Raw genomic sequence first — 18,193 nt, 5'->3', positions numbered from 1 at the left:
ATTTTAAGTTTCATGTCAAATAAGGATTTAAACATTTGAACATTCAAATATAGTGTGAAAGGGGCATTGTGTCTTATTGAGTCATAAACTAAGAAAATATATATGGTATCCACAAACATACACGTTCTCCTTTATCCATGAAAATTGGTACCCATGAAAATAAATGAATCCACAATTGCCATATTTATCAGAGTTTGTCACAGATTGTACTGTAAATATGATCTGAAAGTAAGCAAACATAACAGATTGCAATAAGTGACAGTTTGAAATAAATGACAGACTGTAATTGTAGTTAATCTGACTGTTCTGGACTCTTTGGAATAATTGTAATAATCTATATCCCCCCTTTGTTGCATTCAGTCATGTTAGTTGATTAAGGGTTGTGTTTTTCTGTTTCTGAGATACATAATAAATCAAAACCAGGTTTTATCTTTGAATTTGAAATCTAATTTTGACACACTCCCTGTCTGATATAAGCTATTAATGCTGTTTAGTTGACTATATTTGGTTTATGAAATAAGTTAAGAATCTAGATAAATGTGCAATCATATATATTGTTTATGAAAACTAACTGGTACACTTGGGCACATAAGTTTCATAGACCTAGAATATTATATAAATGTTCTGAAAACATTCGAAACAAAGAATAGGAAAGCAAAAAACCATGTCTAATTCTAATGCAACTACGTTTGTAACGTTCATTTTGATTGGATAACGTCATTTATTTACATGGCATCAATTGACAATTGATGCCATGGGACATACACGCAAGCGCAGACGGCATAAGTCAAATTTTAAATACATGTTTTAATGTTGTTTTCTGTCAGTTTCATTAGAATGGAGATAACAATATTGTATTTTAAGCTCCGACGGCATCAAATTGGGATTTGATGTTCGCAAATACCCGTTTACTGTCTCAGCTTACGCGTCGCCAGTAAACTTAATTTGCGACCATCAAATCCCCAATTGATGCCGTCGGAGCTTAAAATACAATACAGTTATCTCCTAATTAGTAGGCTGCTCTGTTGATTATACCTCTGGAGACTGATTATCCAACAGCAGAAGTACTAAACGATTGATGACCAGGTGAATTATATCTCTGGATTTATTTCCCAACAGTAGTAGTACCAAAAAAATTGGCTGCTGGGTGAAAGTGAAACCTGAGACTAATTGAGTAGCACTTACTTATTGACTGCTGGTTGGTATTATCTCTAGAGACATATAACTACTATTAAACAGCAGCAATACTGAAACATTAATGTTAAAGTTACTACTGTTGATTGATTAACCAACATCAGCACCAGACTGCTAGGTGATATTATCTCTGGACATGGATGATTTTTATCAAACAGCTGCAATACTAAAACATTTACTGCTGGGTTAGGTACTACTATGGATTGATTACCCAACTATAGCAGGACAAAAAAATTGGCTACCTGTCCAAGGTCGAACTGGAGCAAGTATGTCCAACAGTTACAATACTGAAACATTGGCTGCCGGTTGGCATTACCTCTGAAGACTGATAACCAGTATCAAACAATAGCAGTACTGAAACATTGGCTGCTGGGTGAAGGTAGAATCAGAGACTTATTTTTTAACAGCAGTATTACTGAAACATTGGCTGCTGGAAGACATAGCCTCTTGGGAATCATAAATAATATCCAATAGTAGCAATACTGAAACATTGGTTACTGGTTTAAGGATAATCCGGAAAATAATTGTCCAACATCAGTTATAGTCATGGAATATTGGTATCTAGAGTGACTGCAGCTCCGGAGATTTGGTATCCAATAGCAGCAATACTGAGACGTTTCTAATTTTAATGCCAAATTAGAGTTTTTATCCCATTTTCATGGTCCTCTGAACATATAAAATGATAGTGCGGATGGGGCATCCGTGTACTAGGGCCACATTCTTGTTTTAACAATATTTTCATTATCAACGAATATATTATCGTCTTGAGTTCATATATTTTTCGAAATTAAGTACTTAAAATTTAGAAATTCAACACTTGGTCCACAAAGATGTAGATACATTTATCTTAGAAAATGAAGACACTAGAACATATATTTTGTACGCAAGACGAACATTTCGTCTACAAAAGACTCATCAATAAGGCTGGAATCAAAATGTTGAAAGGGCCATCTAAAGTACGAATGTATAAACCTTGTTGAATCTTGTCGGTTTTGCTGAATAAATAATATTGTTTGTTAGTAAAGTAATCAGTGAGTTGATCAGGTGACATTCACCCTGAAGCCAACGTCTCAGTATTGCTGCTGTTGGATACCAAAATCTCCGGAGCTGCAGTCACTCTAGCTTCCAATATTTCAATGTTTCAGTATTGTAACTGTTGGAATTACTTTCTCCAGTTCGACCTTGGACGGGTAGCCAATTTTCTATGCTGCTGCTGTTGCGTAATCAATCAAAAGTAGTACCTAACCCAGCAGCAAATGTTCTAGTATTGCAGCTGTTTGATAAAAGTTATCCATGTCCAGAGATAATATCACCAAGCAGTCTGGTGCAGATGTTGGTTTATCAATCCACAGTAGTACCTTTAACATTAATGTTTCAGTATTGCTGCTGTTTAATAGTAGTTATATGTCTCTAGAGATAATACCAACCAGCAGTCAATAAGTAAGTGCTACTCATTTAGTCTCAGGTTTCACTTTCACCCAGCAGCAAATTTTTTGGTACTGTTGCTGTCGGGAAATCATATCATAGGGAACATGTGTACTAGTTTCAAGTTGAATGGACTTCAACTTCATCAAAAACTACCTCGACCAAAAACTTTAACACGAAGCGGGACAGACGGACTGGCGAATAGACGGACGAACGAGCGCACAGACAAGAAAGCATAATGCCCATAAATTGGAAATAATTAACACTAGTCTTAACCAAAGTACTATGCTGCTAGGTATTCCTGGTTTAAATTAATCGACGAAGAAGGGAAACGATACGATAAATGACGCATTTCTATCTATTTGTGGGAATTTCTATTACCAAGAAACGAATGGAACATAGCACATTTTTCGAATGCACTGTAAATGGAAATTTGGTGTGTTCGGACAAAAATTTAGAAACTGCTTGATAAATTCTTCTTTTGTCATATATTAGAAGAGGAAAACAATTCAGCGCTATAAAACCAGGTTCAATCCACCATGTTTGGATTCTAGCGTCACTGACGAGTCTTTTGTAGACGAACGCATTTCTGGCGTATATATAAAATTTAGTCCTGGTATCTATGATGAGCTTATTTACATAAGAAAATGCTGTATCAAGTCAGGAATTGGAAAGTTGTTGTCCATTCGTTTGATGTGTTTATGCTTTTGATTTTGCCATTTGATAAGTGATTTTCCGTTTTGAATTTTCCTCGGAGTTCAGTATTTTTGTGATTTGACTTTTTATATTAATTTTAATGCTAATGTTAGTTTGAACAATATACCTATACATAATACAATTCTCGATATGTTGAAGGCGATGCATGCATAGCCAGGTAACGCTGACTCGGATTGGTTCACTCGTTTTGGAGTTCATAAGATTCTCTCTCGGTTTTAATTTTTTACTACCTTGATTTGTCTTCTTATTCGATTTATCAGATTTGACCATCTGTGTTGCCTTATTTGATGAACTTTTTAATATTTAGAAAATAACAATACCATACGATGTGTTTAGATCTGTTCCTAATAGTAGTTTTGACATTAACAATTTTTCAAAACTCCAAAATAAAGTATCAGAACTTAGATAATAAATGGGAATACATCAATCCAGTCGATGAGTATCAAGGTCATTGAATATCACCCCAAAAAAAACCAGCATCACGCTACCTAGTACATTATCAAAAACAGCGATCAAACCGATTTCATTCATGATAGATATGTTTCTAGGTAGAACCAATCGTCTTATACAAGATATTTTACATGCAAAATTTAATGAAAAATAAAAGCAACAATAGTCATTAATCGATTGAGAAAAAAACAATCAGGGTTCCAAACTAAAATCGAGGGAAACTCATCAACTATGATTAGAAAACACAGGAACACTGAAGTGGAACATTAACTAACGCCAACATACATAGAAACGAACTTTTTGATAACAACTGCCATATTCCTAAGTGGTACAGGACAATTTAAGAAAAGCCAGGTCCTAATCGTATATTTTTGATAGAGTATCATTGTATTTCTAAACAAAATATCAGATTTTTCTTCAATTTTGACCTGAAGAAAACACAATAGAATATACCAAAAACAAAGGAATTAAATGCAAGAATCACTGTAATTTAATGATTTAATTCACCACATTTAGTTTTGGGAATTTTATATTTGCTTGGCAGGAAAATGTATTTTTATTCATACAAAAAATAGGAAAAATGTGCACTTGAAATGAACTATTTTTCCAATTTATCAACAAATAGTTTTAATTATTGGTACATTCTGAAAAAAGGTAAAAAGTAAAAGAACGAAACTAAAGATTTATTAGAATAAATCTCATTGAATATCTTTAACTTTATTTAACTTATTTTTTTTTAAATTTTAATAAAATACACTGTTCTGAAACTTAATATAAAAAATATCCAATTTATTCTAACAACTAGAATATAAATGCAACTGTTCAATAGCCAAGCTATAAATATAACACAATTTACACAGTAATCTGCATCCAAGCTAGCATTTTCTTTAAAAAAAAAATAACAACAATAAAATATTTTTCGATTAATAATCATGATTGCTAACAACAGTTAGAACTTCAACCAAAAAGGCTATTTACTGAATATGAAACAGCAACCAACAACGCAGCACGAACAGTGTGGCCAGGGTTAATGAAAAAGGCTGCTGCTTCCACTTCACCCAGTGTATTTGGCAATAGTCACAGAAATATGGAATACAGTCCTATTATAAAGAAAATGAAGAAATAACTCAACTGCAACGAGGAGCCGCAGTACTACCTCTTGTTCCATCCCACCTTGTTGGGGAAGTTTGGCTAAACACTAAAGATGACATTTGAGAAACTGAAAAAATACTGGCTACAACTTCATTTACAGAATACATGACAGAGTTCAGGATTGAAAGCTACCGTTTTCTATGGAATCACTATTACATAGAAGGACCCCCACCACGAATCACTTGGAAGGATGGCACAACAAACTTCAAAAGAGACTCAAACATGCCCACGCAAACATCTACGAGATCATTGAGCTACTGAAAAAGACACAGGCACTAACATATAAAAGTTTGTATTTATCCTCATTTTACATATTTCCTTATGCAATGCATTTATAAAATTGATTAATTTATTAAATTATGTTTGCAATAAAAGAGATCTTATTAATGTATTTTTATCATGAAAATCATTCAGAAACTAATGAAAAATATAGACACTTTTGTAACTGAATATCTTTTTTTGTTATGTGTTTTGTACATGTATGCTTGTTGAATGAATTTATATTAAAATAATGAGAAAAAATATTTGATTTTTTTTATATTTTTTTCTATACAAAAAAACCAACCCGAATATGCAGAAAACACTTACTAACTATATACCTGACCATACCTAAGTTGGAACAGACTATACAATTGTATGCTCATTAAACCTTTTGTCTTTTTTGTTTTCTTTACTAATAGATAATTGGTAGAATTAAAAGTGGGCAAACCAGGAGTAAACTATTACAGGTAGATACCAAGATCCAGTCCTTAAGAGGATCCCATAATCCCTAATGTTATTTTAGTCTAATTACCAAATGTTGGAGAAACGTGACCACACCCTTCACAGATATGTATTTTGATTAGCATGTAATGTTTTTCGTTAATTACGTAAATAACAAATGTTTTCATAGATGTCCTGTTTAAGTTTTTCATCATCCAAACCACCAATGAGATATATTTAACGAAGTCAAATCGTGATCAAATTGTGTGTAGAAATTGTATATTATTTTTAATAACACCAAAAGCAACATTTTCTGATGGTCTTCAGAAACGATGGTACTCCGTCGAATGTGGACGATAAATGGCTATCCGTGTTAAGAAAGAGTCATATGTTTTGTACTTAAAAGACACTGGTGTAGATATGAGCAGGCTAATGCCAATACAAGGCAGCACTTGCACCCGCGAAGTGGAAAAGGAATTAATATAACTTGCTCCCCAACCAACTATAAATAAATATGTTTAATAAAGGCAACAGTAGTATACCGCTGTTCGAAACTCATAAATCAATTGAGACAAAAACAAATCCGGGTTACAAACTTGTTTTATAGTTAGCTAAACCTCTTACTTGTATGGCAGTCGCATCAAATTCCATTATATTGACAACGATGCTTGAATAAATCAAACAGACACAAAAGGTAAAAATGGCAAAAATAGGGGTACAGCAGTCAACATTGTGTAATTATCTAAATCACTATAAAACAAAAAATGTAACTAAGAAGCACAAAAAACATACATCAAATTTAACAACTTCATTTTGATTTTTTTATTATACAATTTTATTTATACATGTAAAATCCACCCATTGGCATAAAAGATTGACACATTTGAAGTACTGGGGCCGTGGTTTGATGGAATAACATGGCTTTATTGTCGTCCTATTCGAAGTAATTTATGGCAAACAAAATACAAGATTTCTCACAAATAAATCGCTAGATATCACGGGACTGTTATTCTCACAATTGCCCGGTTTCTTCATAATGGTCATGTATGCATGCCCTGCTAGCCTCCTGTAATTGACTAGTGTTGCGTTTATTGATAAGAGACAGTTTCATGTACAGTGCAATAGACTAGTAAATACATTTAAGTACTAAGAATATTTTCTTAATTATGTTTTTTTTTATTGAAACAAGACCAGGATACGGTATCGATATTTCTCGTATATTATACAGTATGATACACACGCCAGGAAATATTTGCCTAAAAAGATATTTATAGGTGTCGAGCGTTGACATCCAGTTGTATACTTTTAAATAAATATAAGCAATCATTAATAGAATGGAAAAATAATTTCTTTTCACGTACCATCGAAATCTGAAATACCGTACCTACCGAATTATACTAATTACTGGGTTTGTAATAACACGAGCAACACAAAGGTTGCCACATGTGGAGCAGAATCTGCTTCCCCTTCCGGAGCACCTAAGATTACCCCCAGTTTTTATTTGGGTTCGTGTTGCTTAGTCTTCAGTTTTCTATGTTGTGTATTGTGTACTATTACTTGTCTGTTTGTCTTTTAATTTTTTAGCCATGACGTTGTCAGTTTTTTTCTATCTGTGAGTTTGAATGTCCCTCTGGTATCTTTCGTCTGTCTCTCTTTAACCAATAAGACTATTAAATATAGAAGATGCACATGCATTCATGAACAGCCTCACATCTTATTCAACAGAGTAGTCACGCAAAAAACACTAAACTTTAATTTCACATGTTAAATATAGTTTTAATGAGCACACAATTGAATAACTTAATTACTGCTTGCCAGATGGGTCTTAGACCCTTTGCCCTTCGACGTTGTGAATGTAGATGACAACGAAGACCACATTTTTCTTGTCAATAAATATATGCGATGAATCAAATTATGTTTTAAACGTGTTAAATTTGCTGAAATTAACAAATATTAGGAAAATGATTTTGCCGAGATAATGTTGCATATAAGTTTAATAACAACTTAAGTTATATTGAATCTTTTGATATATAAAATGTGTTCATTTTGCCCCTTTTTGTATTTTGATTGGCAACATACTTGGTAAACTGGCTATGGTTTACTGAAATTAAACCCCTATAGTTTGATAGAAATAGATAAAATAGTATATTAGTATATTAAAAAAAAACATCCATGAAGGCTTCTGCTCCCTGGGGCGACGTTCCCCAAAGATCTATTTGACTATTTTATGTGTCCCATTTTGATCAAATAGCAACTTAAGTATGTACCAAAATAAATACAATTGGATTTTAAACTTTTTATTATTTTGATGACACATTTATTACATTTGTTCCTCATTTGTTGGGCAACATACTAATTTAATCCTGTGCTATACAGAATAATTTTTAATTCTTAACAGACCAGCATATATCCTAAATCCACGTCCCCACTCAAAATATCAATTGGTCGTCCTTTAAGTACATTTTGGTGAACTATGGTTATTGAAGGTCTATTGAATTATGGTTCAGATACTCATAAACATTGGTGTAAACTAGGATACATATGAATTTTGAAAATAATTATCCCCATATGTGTTCCGAAGCGAACAGATGCTGTGTAATGTCGATATTTAACCGAACTTAATATAGATATTAATCTGACAAAACAGTCAAAATGATAGTGTACTTAATACACGATATGAGTAAATTATTCAGTTAGTTTAAAAGAAGAAGTTATACTGGTATTTCATTGGAAACAAAACTTGAGTTAGTTGATACTATTTTCATTTTCAAGTTAAATTATGGCAAATTGGTTTAAAAAAGTAATACTTGTACATAGCTAATATGACTTTTTGTCTGACATTTTATATTAAACAAACAGCTTTATTTTCATTAGATACTTATTGATAACTACACTTCACACTTTCCCATTTCATAGCAGCGGCTCGTTAATAAAGACTGGTTTTATCCATAAAGGCCCAACATAATGCCATGTTGGCAATTAAAAGTACCATTTTGATTCTGATAATAACTGGGAATTTAAGCAACAATATACTTCATTAGTTTATACATTTTTATATTCATAAACAGATTGGAAATATTTGTTACTTCATCTAATCTCTGTCGTTTTTTCTTCATTCCCTCCCCTTTTTTCAGCATAGTTCAGTAACATTTATGTTGTTTATATCATATAGTTCCTGACCACGTTCAATTTGTATTGTTATATATATTTTATTGTGGAGAAACTTTATAAGTATGGTTTACTTGTGTCTGATCTTTTTTGCTTTGAGCAAATACAATATGTTAAAACTAATTTGTTTTTTCATCCATTTGAACGCTTTGGATGTGTGGTATATAAACAAATTTTATGGAGTTTTTGCCTCCTTTGTAATACAGTTACGTTAGTTTTTCGTCGTGTTTCAAATCTCAAACAACTTGTAGTACCTGCATAATAATTTACATCTCGAAAATTGTTTTTTATGAGGATTTTATTGTAATTTCGTTCGTTTTTTATTGTTTTCCATTTTTCTTCCATATGGCCTTTATCTACGATTTGATGAATAGCACTAACAGTTTTGGAAAAGTCGATGGTACTAAAATTTAACATCCTTGCATGCAGCAATATAAAGTTATCATATGCAACCCGTCCTATCACTAGATCCGGTAAAACGTCCCATGGATAAGATCTGTCAGTGAAAAAATAGTCCTCAGCATCTGAACGGAAGAGAATCCCTCGCTTTCTCGAAACTTGGATTAAGGATTTGAAAGATCCTGCTTCTTCTGTGCTTACATTCGCAACATTTGTCCTTCTACCTGTAGCCATGGTATGTGTATTGTTTAACATTGAGTTGTTCTTAAGAAGTTCAAGGTTTTCCGTTAAACCATTTGTAAATAAAATATCAGAATTTGCATATCCTATGAACGTAGCGTTATAGCGTTTAGAAATTGCCATGTACATAAACTTAAGGATGGGTGTTCCTGATTTGGAAACGTGTTCTACAGGCAAAACATCCCAACACGCTATTTTAAATTCTTCTGCTAACTGAGGACTGTTTGTGAATAAAACTGCTTTCACGTTTATACCAAGGGAAGGCCAGTTTCGTTTTGTATTGTTATGAACAACAAACCTTTTTGTTGATGCTACAAATGACGTAAAAATGACGTAATCATATACAACGGATTGTTCAAACGCATCTGAGTGTAGATCCCATAATAGGTGACGATACCTGTTGCATACCATATCTTTTGAAAGAATTGTGTCCTTTTGAATAATACTGACTAAATATTCCAGGGATCTGCTGAGGTTTAACATAGGCACACGGATTACTATTCCATTTAAAATTATACAAAACACAAATAATGAAATAGTTATCTTCTGAAATGTATTTTTCCATGCCATTAGTCTGCATCTGAAACTATAAAGAAATTCACTGATTAACACAACATATTTTACAACCTAAATATAAACGAATGGAACAAAGAAGGTGTTTAAAATGCACTGTTAACCCTCTTGCTGCCGGAGGGACATATCTGTCCACATCGACTGTACCAGAGGAACACATATGTCCATGCTTTAATTTATACAAGCTTCTCCTCAGTACTGTATCTTTTTCAACACTGCGGTGTTGACATGAATATCAATAATGTGGTAGTTTTTATAAATTTCCTGTTTTACAAAACTTTGAATTTTTCGAAAAACTAAGGATTTTTTTTTATCCCATGTATAGATTACCTTAGCCGTATTTGGCACAACTTTTTGGAATTTTGGGTCCTCATTGCTCTTCAACATTGTACTTGTTTTGGCTTTATGAATATTTTGATATGAGCGTCAGTGATTAGTCTTGTGTAGACGAAACGCGCGTCTAGTGTACTAAATTATAATCCAGGTACCTTTGAAAACTTATTTCAAAAGAAAGAATAAAGTTCAAACATGGTTATATATATTCATCAATGGGTCCCAAATAGAACGGCCAATATGACATGACGTGGCGTTATTTTTGGATAACTAACGTCACAGATGTCGAGGATGTATTTTCTGGCACACGAAATGCAACATTGGAAAACAACTAATAGCAAGACTTAGAGGTTTAATGTAATTTTCGTGTTTTGGGGCAAGACTTTAGATACGGCGTGGTAGATTCTTCCTATATAATTTTGAAAAGATATTCATATATCAGAAGAGGAAAACAATTATAAGAATTTTAGCTTCGTATATAGTTTAGTATAAGTAACATACATCTAGATAATGCAACTCCCTATATTTTTTGCCGTGAAGGAAACGTAATGTCCAACAAGTATGCGTCTAAACTCATTTTAAAAAAGAGTTTTAAATCACGGGATGTTTGTGAAAGAATCTTTTTTTTGAAATTGCATCTTTATATTTAATGTAATTGAAACAACAAATAAAAATAAATACATCACCATCTTAAAATGGAAAATTAACAACAGCTAGGGAACGAAAAATCGTCTCTTTTTTCGTAAATTTTAGTGTGTAGTTTCCCGTCTAAAACCGAAATATCTAAATCCAGGAAAGGACAGTTATTACCGAATACATTTGATTTGTTTAAAGTAAGGTCCTTGGGGTAAATTTCAGCAGTATATTGAGAAAATTCTTGATTATTTAACGAAAAAATATCATCAAGATAACGGTAAGTGTTGTTGAATTTATCAATTAAATGCAATTTCGACGGGTCTTTACTGAGTTTAGTCATAAACTGTGATTCGTAATAGTACAAAAAAAAGTCTGCTATTAAAGGAGCACAATTAGTGCCCATGGGGATACCTACAACCTGTCGATAAACTTTGTTGTGTTGAGATAGTGTGATAATTACTGCTATTTTTTTGCATTTAAGCAGTATAACAAATATTTTATTGTTGTCCGTATTTGTATTTTGATTGACAACATACTTCTAATCATATGACTCCTCAAGTACTTCTAATACTATATTATGTAAAATTGGCTTTCAAACTTACCATAATATATACAATTGGCGTGCTTTATTTGATTGCTTTGCAGACAAATATTTTTTATATTTTTTTCCTTCATTTGTTAGGCAAATTCTCATTTCATACTGTTTTGGCCAAGGATTTCGGTGCACTCACTCGACAAAAACCTTCATATTATGTCTCGCAGCTGATATTTAACGATATCAATATGCAGACAACCTGATAATCGGTACTTATAAAGAAAGGCAACAGTAGTATACCGTTGTTCAAACCTACTATATATAGCTAGTTCAGAAATACACCATATTGTATAAATCAACCTCAAAGTATATACACACATGCAGCTGTCGCACGATTGTTTTGAAAATAAAAATATGAAATGCCTTTTTTAAAGTGTCCGATTGTGGAATATACGCAGGGAAAATTGCCACTTCCTCTGTATTTAAAGTTGGATGTACAATAAAGCTAAAGCTTTATTTTACAAAGACAAACATATATCAAAGAAACCGTCATTGTAATTTCTAATGCAAATACTCTTGAAAATCAAAAATGAGTGAAGATTATGAATATGGGCTCAGAAACGAACAAAAAGTCACTCTCTCTTCAGATTTGAAGTACGGGCAATATAAAGGCCTAAAATAATCGAGTCGATTATAAACCAAATTGTAATGATCAGTTTTAAGCTTACAGATTTTGACATGGTCCGGTAAAACGATAATGCGAAAATACTCATAGTTCACATCCAGAAGACTATTGTTTCCGTAGATCATCAAACGATGTCACTATAATACTAGTATGTGATAAAATCATTTACACTGCACTCGTTCTATTTGAGCAGTCAAAATGCGTTGAACGTATATTTCTATGTCATATACAGTTACTGACCCGATATCCCTGTTCCTCATAAATATGTTTTAACAAATTGCCGAAGATATAGTTAATTAATATTTTGGTTTGTAAACTATAACTCATTGTGTTTTATGCTTATTGTTGATATTTTAGTCCATTCTCAAATAAATTCCTTCAACATCGATTGCGGGTTTCAACAGGTAATGTACATTTCATTGTGTTGTATATTTTTCTGCCTGCATGATATGAGGCCTTTTCATAGATTGCAGTATAAAGACAATAATATTGCATTGACTTGACATATCAACGATATAAGGAATCGGCCCGAAACGGGGAAAAGCTAGGCAGAGCCTCGCATTTCCCCGTTTTTACGCCTCATCCTTATATAGTTGATATACCAAGTCAATGTATTACTATTGTCTATATACTTTATATTATTGTGAAAAAAATGTCATACATCAAAAAGTAAGATTATTCCAGTCGTAATTTTACCAAACAGATTGTTTGTCATTGATTTGATTTTCGATTTTAAGAATCCGACAGTCGCTGAGCATAAGACGCCTTTCTTCATAATTTGACTTGTTTCTGGGGATTTATGTTAATCGATTTCGCCTTTCCTTCTTAGAATTTTAAATTGATACATAATAAGATTAAATCCCAATCTTAGATATTAAAACTACGAATTGTTCTTATGGAAATGTTGATGGATATATTCATAAAGAAATACTTAACTTTAAAAACTTAAAATTGATTATTAAACACCAAAGCCGGAACCAACACAACATTAACTGTAGCAATAAATCATATAAAACACGAATTGTATTTTTGAAACTATATATAAGTAGAAGCTTTTATACAGCATACTTTTAATTTTTTCACAGCATCTCAATATCATTCATTTCCCAATTTATTCGGTATTCAAGAGCTTGCAGCAACTACTAAGACTTTGTAAAACGTCACCAGTGTCTGAGCAAAATGTTGATGAACCAGGGGTGTATCAAAGAACGTCCGGTCCCTGTTCTAAAAAGTTCCTCGGAAGGTCCCAAGACATTATTGATATATATATTCCGTATAAACTTCACAAATATTACACAATATTCTTGAAGTATAGCTTCTGGGCACTGACGTTGTTTATCATCTTATTTGTGTTAAAGTATTCTTCTATTTGTTTTTATAAAAAATCCTTTTTGACTGTCTAGTCTGTTTTTGGTGGTATCCATTTGACGTGGCTCTGTACTTATTCATCCCGTCATCGTGTTATTGTTCTTTGATAATTTCTGTATTCTTGTTTATAATTTTTCTAATATGCTTTGTTTCCTATATGCCTTACTGTGTTTCTTTGTTACCTATGACGTGGTTTTGTACTTATACATTCCATTATTGTGCCATGGTAAATGTTTGTTAATATATTTGTATGTTTTTATAGTGATTAAGACGTTGACTGCAGTACCCCTATTTTTGACATTTTTACATACTAGTATTATGTGTTTGTTTTGTTCACACATTGTTATTATATATAGACGGTTCTTAAAAGTTATTCATGTATGCATTGACCCAGAGTTAAATTTTCGAAAATGAGGCTAAGCTAGGCACCGGTATTATCAATAATGGCTTCTCCAGCAGCATCAACAAGTAAACAAAGAGATGAATACTGTTGTGTGCCATTTTGTAATGGCAATGCCAGAACTAATAAAGAGTTGAGTTTTCATCATATACCATCAGAAAAGAAAATGCTAACAAGAAAACAGTGGATTGTTGCAATCCGTAGAGATGAAGGTGAATTTGTATATTGCACTACATCTGCTGGATCGCCACAGGTTATTTTATTTATGTGTTTGTACTACGCCTGCTGGATCGCCACAGGTTATTTTATTTATATATATTGTACTACGCCTGCTGGATGGCCACAGGTAATTTTATTTATGTATACATGTATTGTACTACATCTGCTGGATCGCCACAGGTTATTTTATTTATGTATATTGTACTACGCCTGCTGGATCGCCACAGGTTATTTTATTTATGTGTATTGTACTACGCCTGCTGGATCGCCACAGGTTATTTTATTTATGTGTATTGTACTACGCCTGCTGGATCGCCACAGGTCGTACTACCCCTGCTGGATCGCCACAGGTCATTCATTATTTCAGTATAGTAATGCATACATGTAGGTATTTATTTTATATGTATTATATTTCAGCACATAGTTCATGTAGCACACAGTATTTATCATGTTAATATCTTTAGTCTAGATTGCTCCACACATGCAGGGATCTCTCCAGGTGTACATTTCATACAGTACAGTTATATATATTATATTTCAGGTCAAACCTGCTGGATCGCTACAGGTCTTTCATTCTTTTTATGTACATTGTACTACACCTGCTGGATCGCCACAGGTCGTATTGTACTTGCTGCATCGCCACAGATCATTCATTATCTTAATGTATACTGTACTATGCTTGCTTGATCGCTACAGGTTAATTTAATTATGTGTATTGTACTACGCCTGCTGGATCGCCACAGGTCATATTATCTTTTATTATGTATTAATGTGTTATATTTAACTCAGCGAGTATTTCCACTTAGACTCTCTTGTTTAAGGATTACTAAGACTTCCCAGGTTGTTTCTTTTATTTTATTTTACAGGAAAATACAGATACAGATATTAAAACCTTCGTTTTTTCGGATGAAGACTTCAGAACTTTATAGCACCGTTATATATAAGAAAACAATACCCTGATGCCTGCCTTCATATATAGTATAATGTGTTAGACAACAGTTCAACTTTGTTTATTTTAACCTATCGTTTTCGGATGCAGAATTCAGAACTATTAAGCACTAGATATGAGGATAGCTATATCTTGATGCAGACTTCAGAACTATATAGCACCGGAATATATAAGGAGGACGATACCTTGATTCATGCATTCATAGTTAATGTGTCAGAACTACTCACACTTCTTTAAGCATTAAACGCAAGAATTTTAACTATGTAAGACAGAGTTATTTTATCCGTCTGGGTTAGAGAGAAGTGATTACTGTGATCACTCTTTCAGAACTGGTAGAGGGTTCTTTTTAAAGCACAACAGAAATGTGTTGTTTTTGAAATTATTGTATTGTTAATGTAAAAAATTTTATTTTTTTTTACATTTGTTTTTGCAAGCATTATTATTTCTTGGGGGCTTTCATTCTTTCATTTTATGAACTCATTTCATTTGGCTTTTAATTCCAGGGGAATCATACTCCCCCAATTCAATAATACATCAGATAGGTAATTCCTGTCGAGGAACAAATTGTATTTTAAGTAGTATTTTTACTACGCTGGGATCGCCCAGGAGCAATTAGGTTCATTCCTGGGGATCGCCCCAGGAATTAGGTTCATTCCTGTCGAGGAACAAATAGGTTCATTCCTGGGGATCGCCCCAGGAACTAGGTTCATTCCTGGGGGTCGCCTCAGGAATTAGGTCCATTCCTGTCGAGGAAAATAGGTTCATTCCTGGGGATCGCCCCAGGAACTAGGTTCATTTCTAGGGATCACCCCAGGAAATAGGTTCATTCCTGCCGAGGAACAAATAGGTTCATTCCTGGGGATCGCCACAGGAACATTTTTTACTAATCGCTTATTTTTATTTTTCTCATATTTTGATAAGTTTTGAATTTATTTTCTCATATTTTGAATAGTTTGAAATGTTTATTTCAATTCTCTTAAGTGAATGAGTAGCCCCCAGAAAGCCAATAATGTATTATATAGTTTGTCATACAATGTGGAAAGATATGTACTGTTATGATACAGTTTATTTAGTTGTAGTTTTAGTATGTTTTGATATTTTATTAATAAACATAAATCTTAAATTGTGTTGTGTATAAAAGGAAATTTGATTTATTAAATTATAGTTTATACACAATACAATGTATCTGTTATCAATGATTTCAGCAGGCAGGTATCTAGTCTATTCTTAGGAAATTACATAACATCTATTTTTAGCTTAGTAGGAATAGTGCCCTAGAGGGGGGTTAGAGTATTGTTGATGAATTGAGAGGAAGCATCGTTGTATTTGATGCAATTACAATCAGTTATCCCACCCACCAGCCCCAACTACACCTGTGCATTAACTGGGTATTTAGCTTACGTGATAGGTATGATATGGATGTATTAAAATATGTTAAAATTTAAAGGTGTTACTCTTAAGTTACAGTCAGACCAATATTGTGTAATTCTGACTGCAAGTTCTTGGTATTTCTGTTATTTCTGTTTAGAATATTCATATAGTTGTTTAGTTTGTTATATTTTCATTCAAGCTAAAGTGTTTTCATGCAATGCATTCCTGCGAAGTCTAAAATATATCATCTATACAAATTGAAGTTATAGAAAGAGTGATTTGAAATTGCTATATGACATGTTATATTTTCTTTTATATATCTTGTTTGTTAGTTTAAATATATATATATATTTGTTCATCTCTTGTTTAGGGGCTACTCTTATGGAAATGATATGTGCCTTTGCTTTTAATTCCAGGGGAATCATACTCCCCCAATTCAATAATACATCAGATAGGTAATTCCTGTCGAGGAACAAATTGTATTTTAAGTAGTATTTTCACTACGCTGGGATCGCCCAGGAGCAATTAGGTTCATTCCTGGGGATCGCCCCAGGAATTAGGTTCATTCCTGTCGAGGAACAAATAGGTTCATTCCTGGGGATCGCCCCAGGAACTAGGTTCATTCCTGGGGGTCGCCTCAGGAATTAGGTCCATTCCTGTCGAGGAAAATAGGTTCATTCCTGGGGATCGCCCCAGGAACTAGGTTCATTCCTAGGGATCACCCCAGGAAATAGGTTCATTCCTGCCGAGGAACAAATAGGTTCATTCCTGGGGATCGCCACAGGAACATTTTTTACTAATCGCTTATTTTTATTTTTCTCATATTTTGATAAGTTTTGAATTTATTTTCTCATATTTTGAATAGTTTGAAATGTTTATTTCAATTCTCTTAAGTGAGTGAGTAGCCCCCAGAAAGCCTATTTAAATAAATATACAACTTATTGAGTCGACCACTGATGAAGCCGGACTCAGGGATCTTTTCCCCAAACACGGCAGAAACACCGGGCCTAGCATTCATGCTCATGGGTGAGCTCGGATGGGCTATTTAAATACATTATAGTGTTGTGAAAGGTTGAGCAAACTATACCCACTAATGCTTTGATAATAGTTCTTGTAAATTTGTATGTCTTTTATAAGCTATAATAGGCTGGCGATTAAATATGTTCAAACAATTAGGGTTAAATGAAATAAGGTTCCAGTGTTTTGTAATTATATTTTTCAGTTTCTGTATAGATGGGTTGAATTTTGTTAACATAACTAGTGGTTGTTCCCGTTTCGTTTGGCGTTGTATAAGCAGGTTTTTCCTTTCTATATTTTGTGTTTGATTAAAAATTTCGTTGATTTCAGATATTTTATATCCTCGTTTGAGGAGATACGGGGCGCCGAATGGGACTCTTGTGGTTTTGTACAAAATTCAATTCTGTCATAACAAAATCATGTTTGTCTTACAAAACTATATGCTACAGACTTGTTTTGTGAGAACTTCAATTTTGTGATGACAAAATTCATTTGTGTAGACAAAATTCATTTTTGTCATGACAAAATTCATTTTTGTAGACAAAATTCATATTTGTCATGACAAAAGTCAATTTTGTCTTAAAGGTATGCAAATATAAACATATTTGCATACAAAATTGACTTTTGTTACCTGATATGGAAATTAAATCACAAAAGTCA

The 18,193-nt window shown here is 33.1% G+C and overlaps 1 protein-coding gene and 1 long non-coding RNA gene across 3 annotated transcripts in view; one reads left to right on the top strand and one right to left on the bottom strand.

Annotated features, from left to right (window-relative positions):
* Positions 1 to 6,438: 6,438 nt before the first annotated feature.
* LOC134707549 (uncharacterized) overlaps positions 6,439 to 18,193 on the bottom strand; it is a 35,646-nt gene continuing 23,891 nt past the window's right edge. For both annotated transcript variants that reach the window (XM_063567400.1, XM_063567399.1), the window contains exon 2: positions 6,439 to 10,033. In XM_063567400.1, the coding sequence (XP_063423470.1) occupies positions 8,941 to 10,017 (1,077 nt within the window). In that variant the 5' untranslated portion in view covers positions 10,018 to 10,033 and the 3' untranslated portion in view covers positions 6,439 to 8,940. The remainder of the gene's footprint in view (positions 10,034 to 18,193) is intronic.
* On the top strand, positions 14,211 to 16,513 carry LOC134707547 (uncharacterized). Its single transcript, XR_010105727.1, has 2 exons — positions 14,211 to 15,935; positions 15,967 to 16,513. It is a non-coding gene; the product is annotated as an uncharacterized LOC134707547 (long non-coding RNA).

The sequence above is a fragment of the Mytilus trossulus genome, chromosome 2, assembly GCF_036588685.1.
Source record: "Mytilus trossulus isolate FHL-02 chromosome 2, PNRI_Mtr1.1.1.hap1, whole genome shotgun sequence".
Lineage (NCBI taxonomy): Eukaryota > Metazoa > Mollusca > Bivalvia > Mytilida > Mytilidae > Mytilus > Mytilus trossulus.
This window is presented reverse-complemented; position numbering and strand designations above follow the sequence as displayed.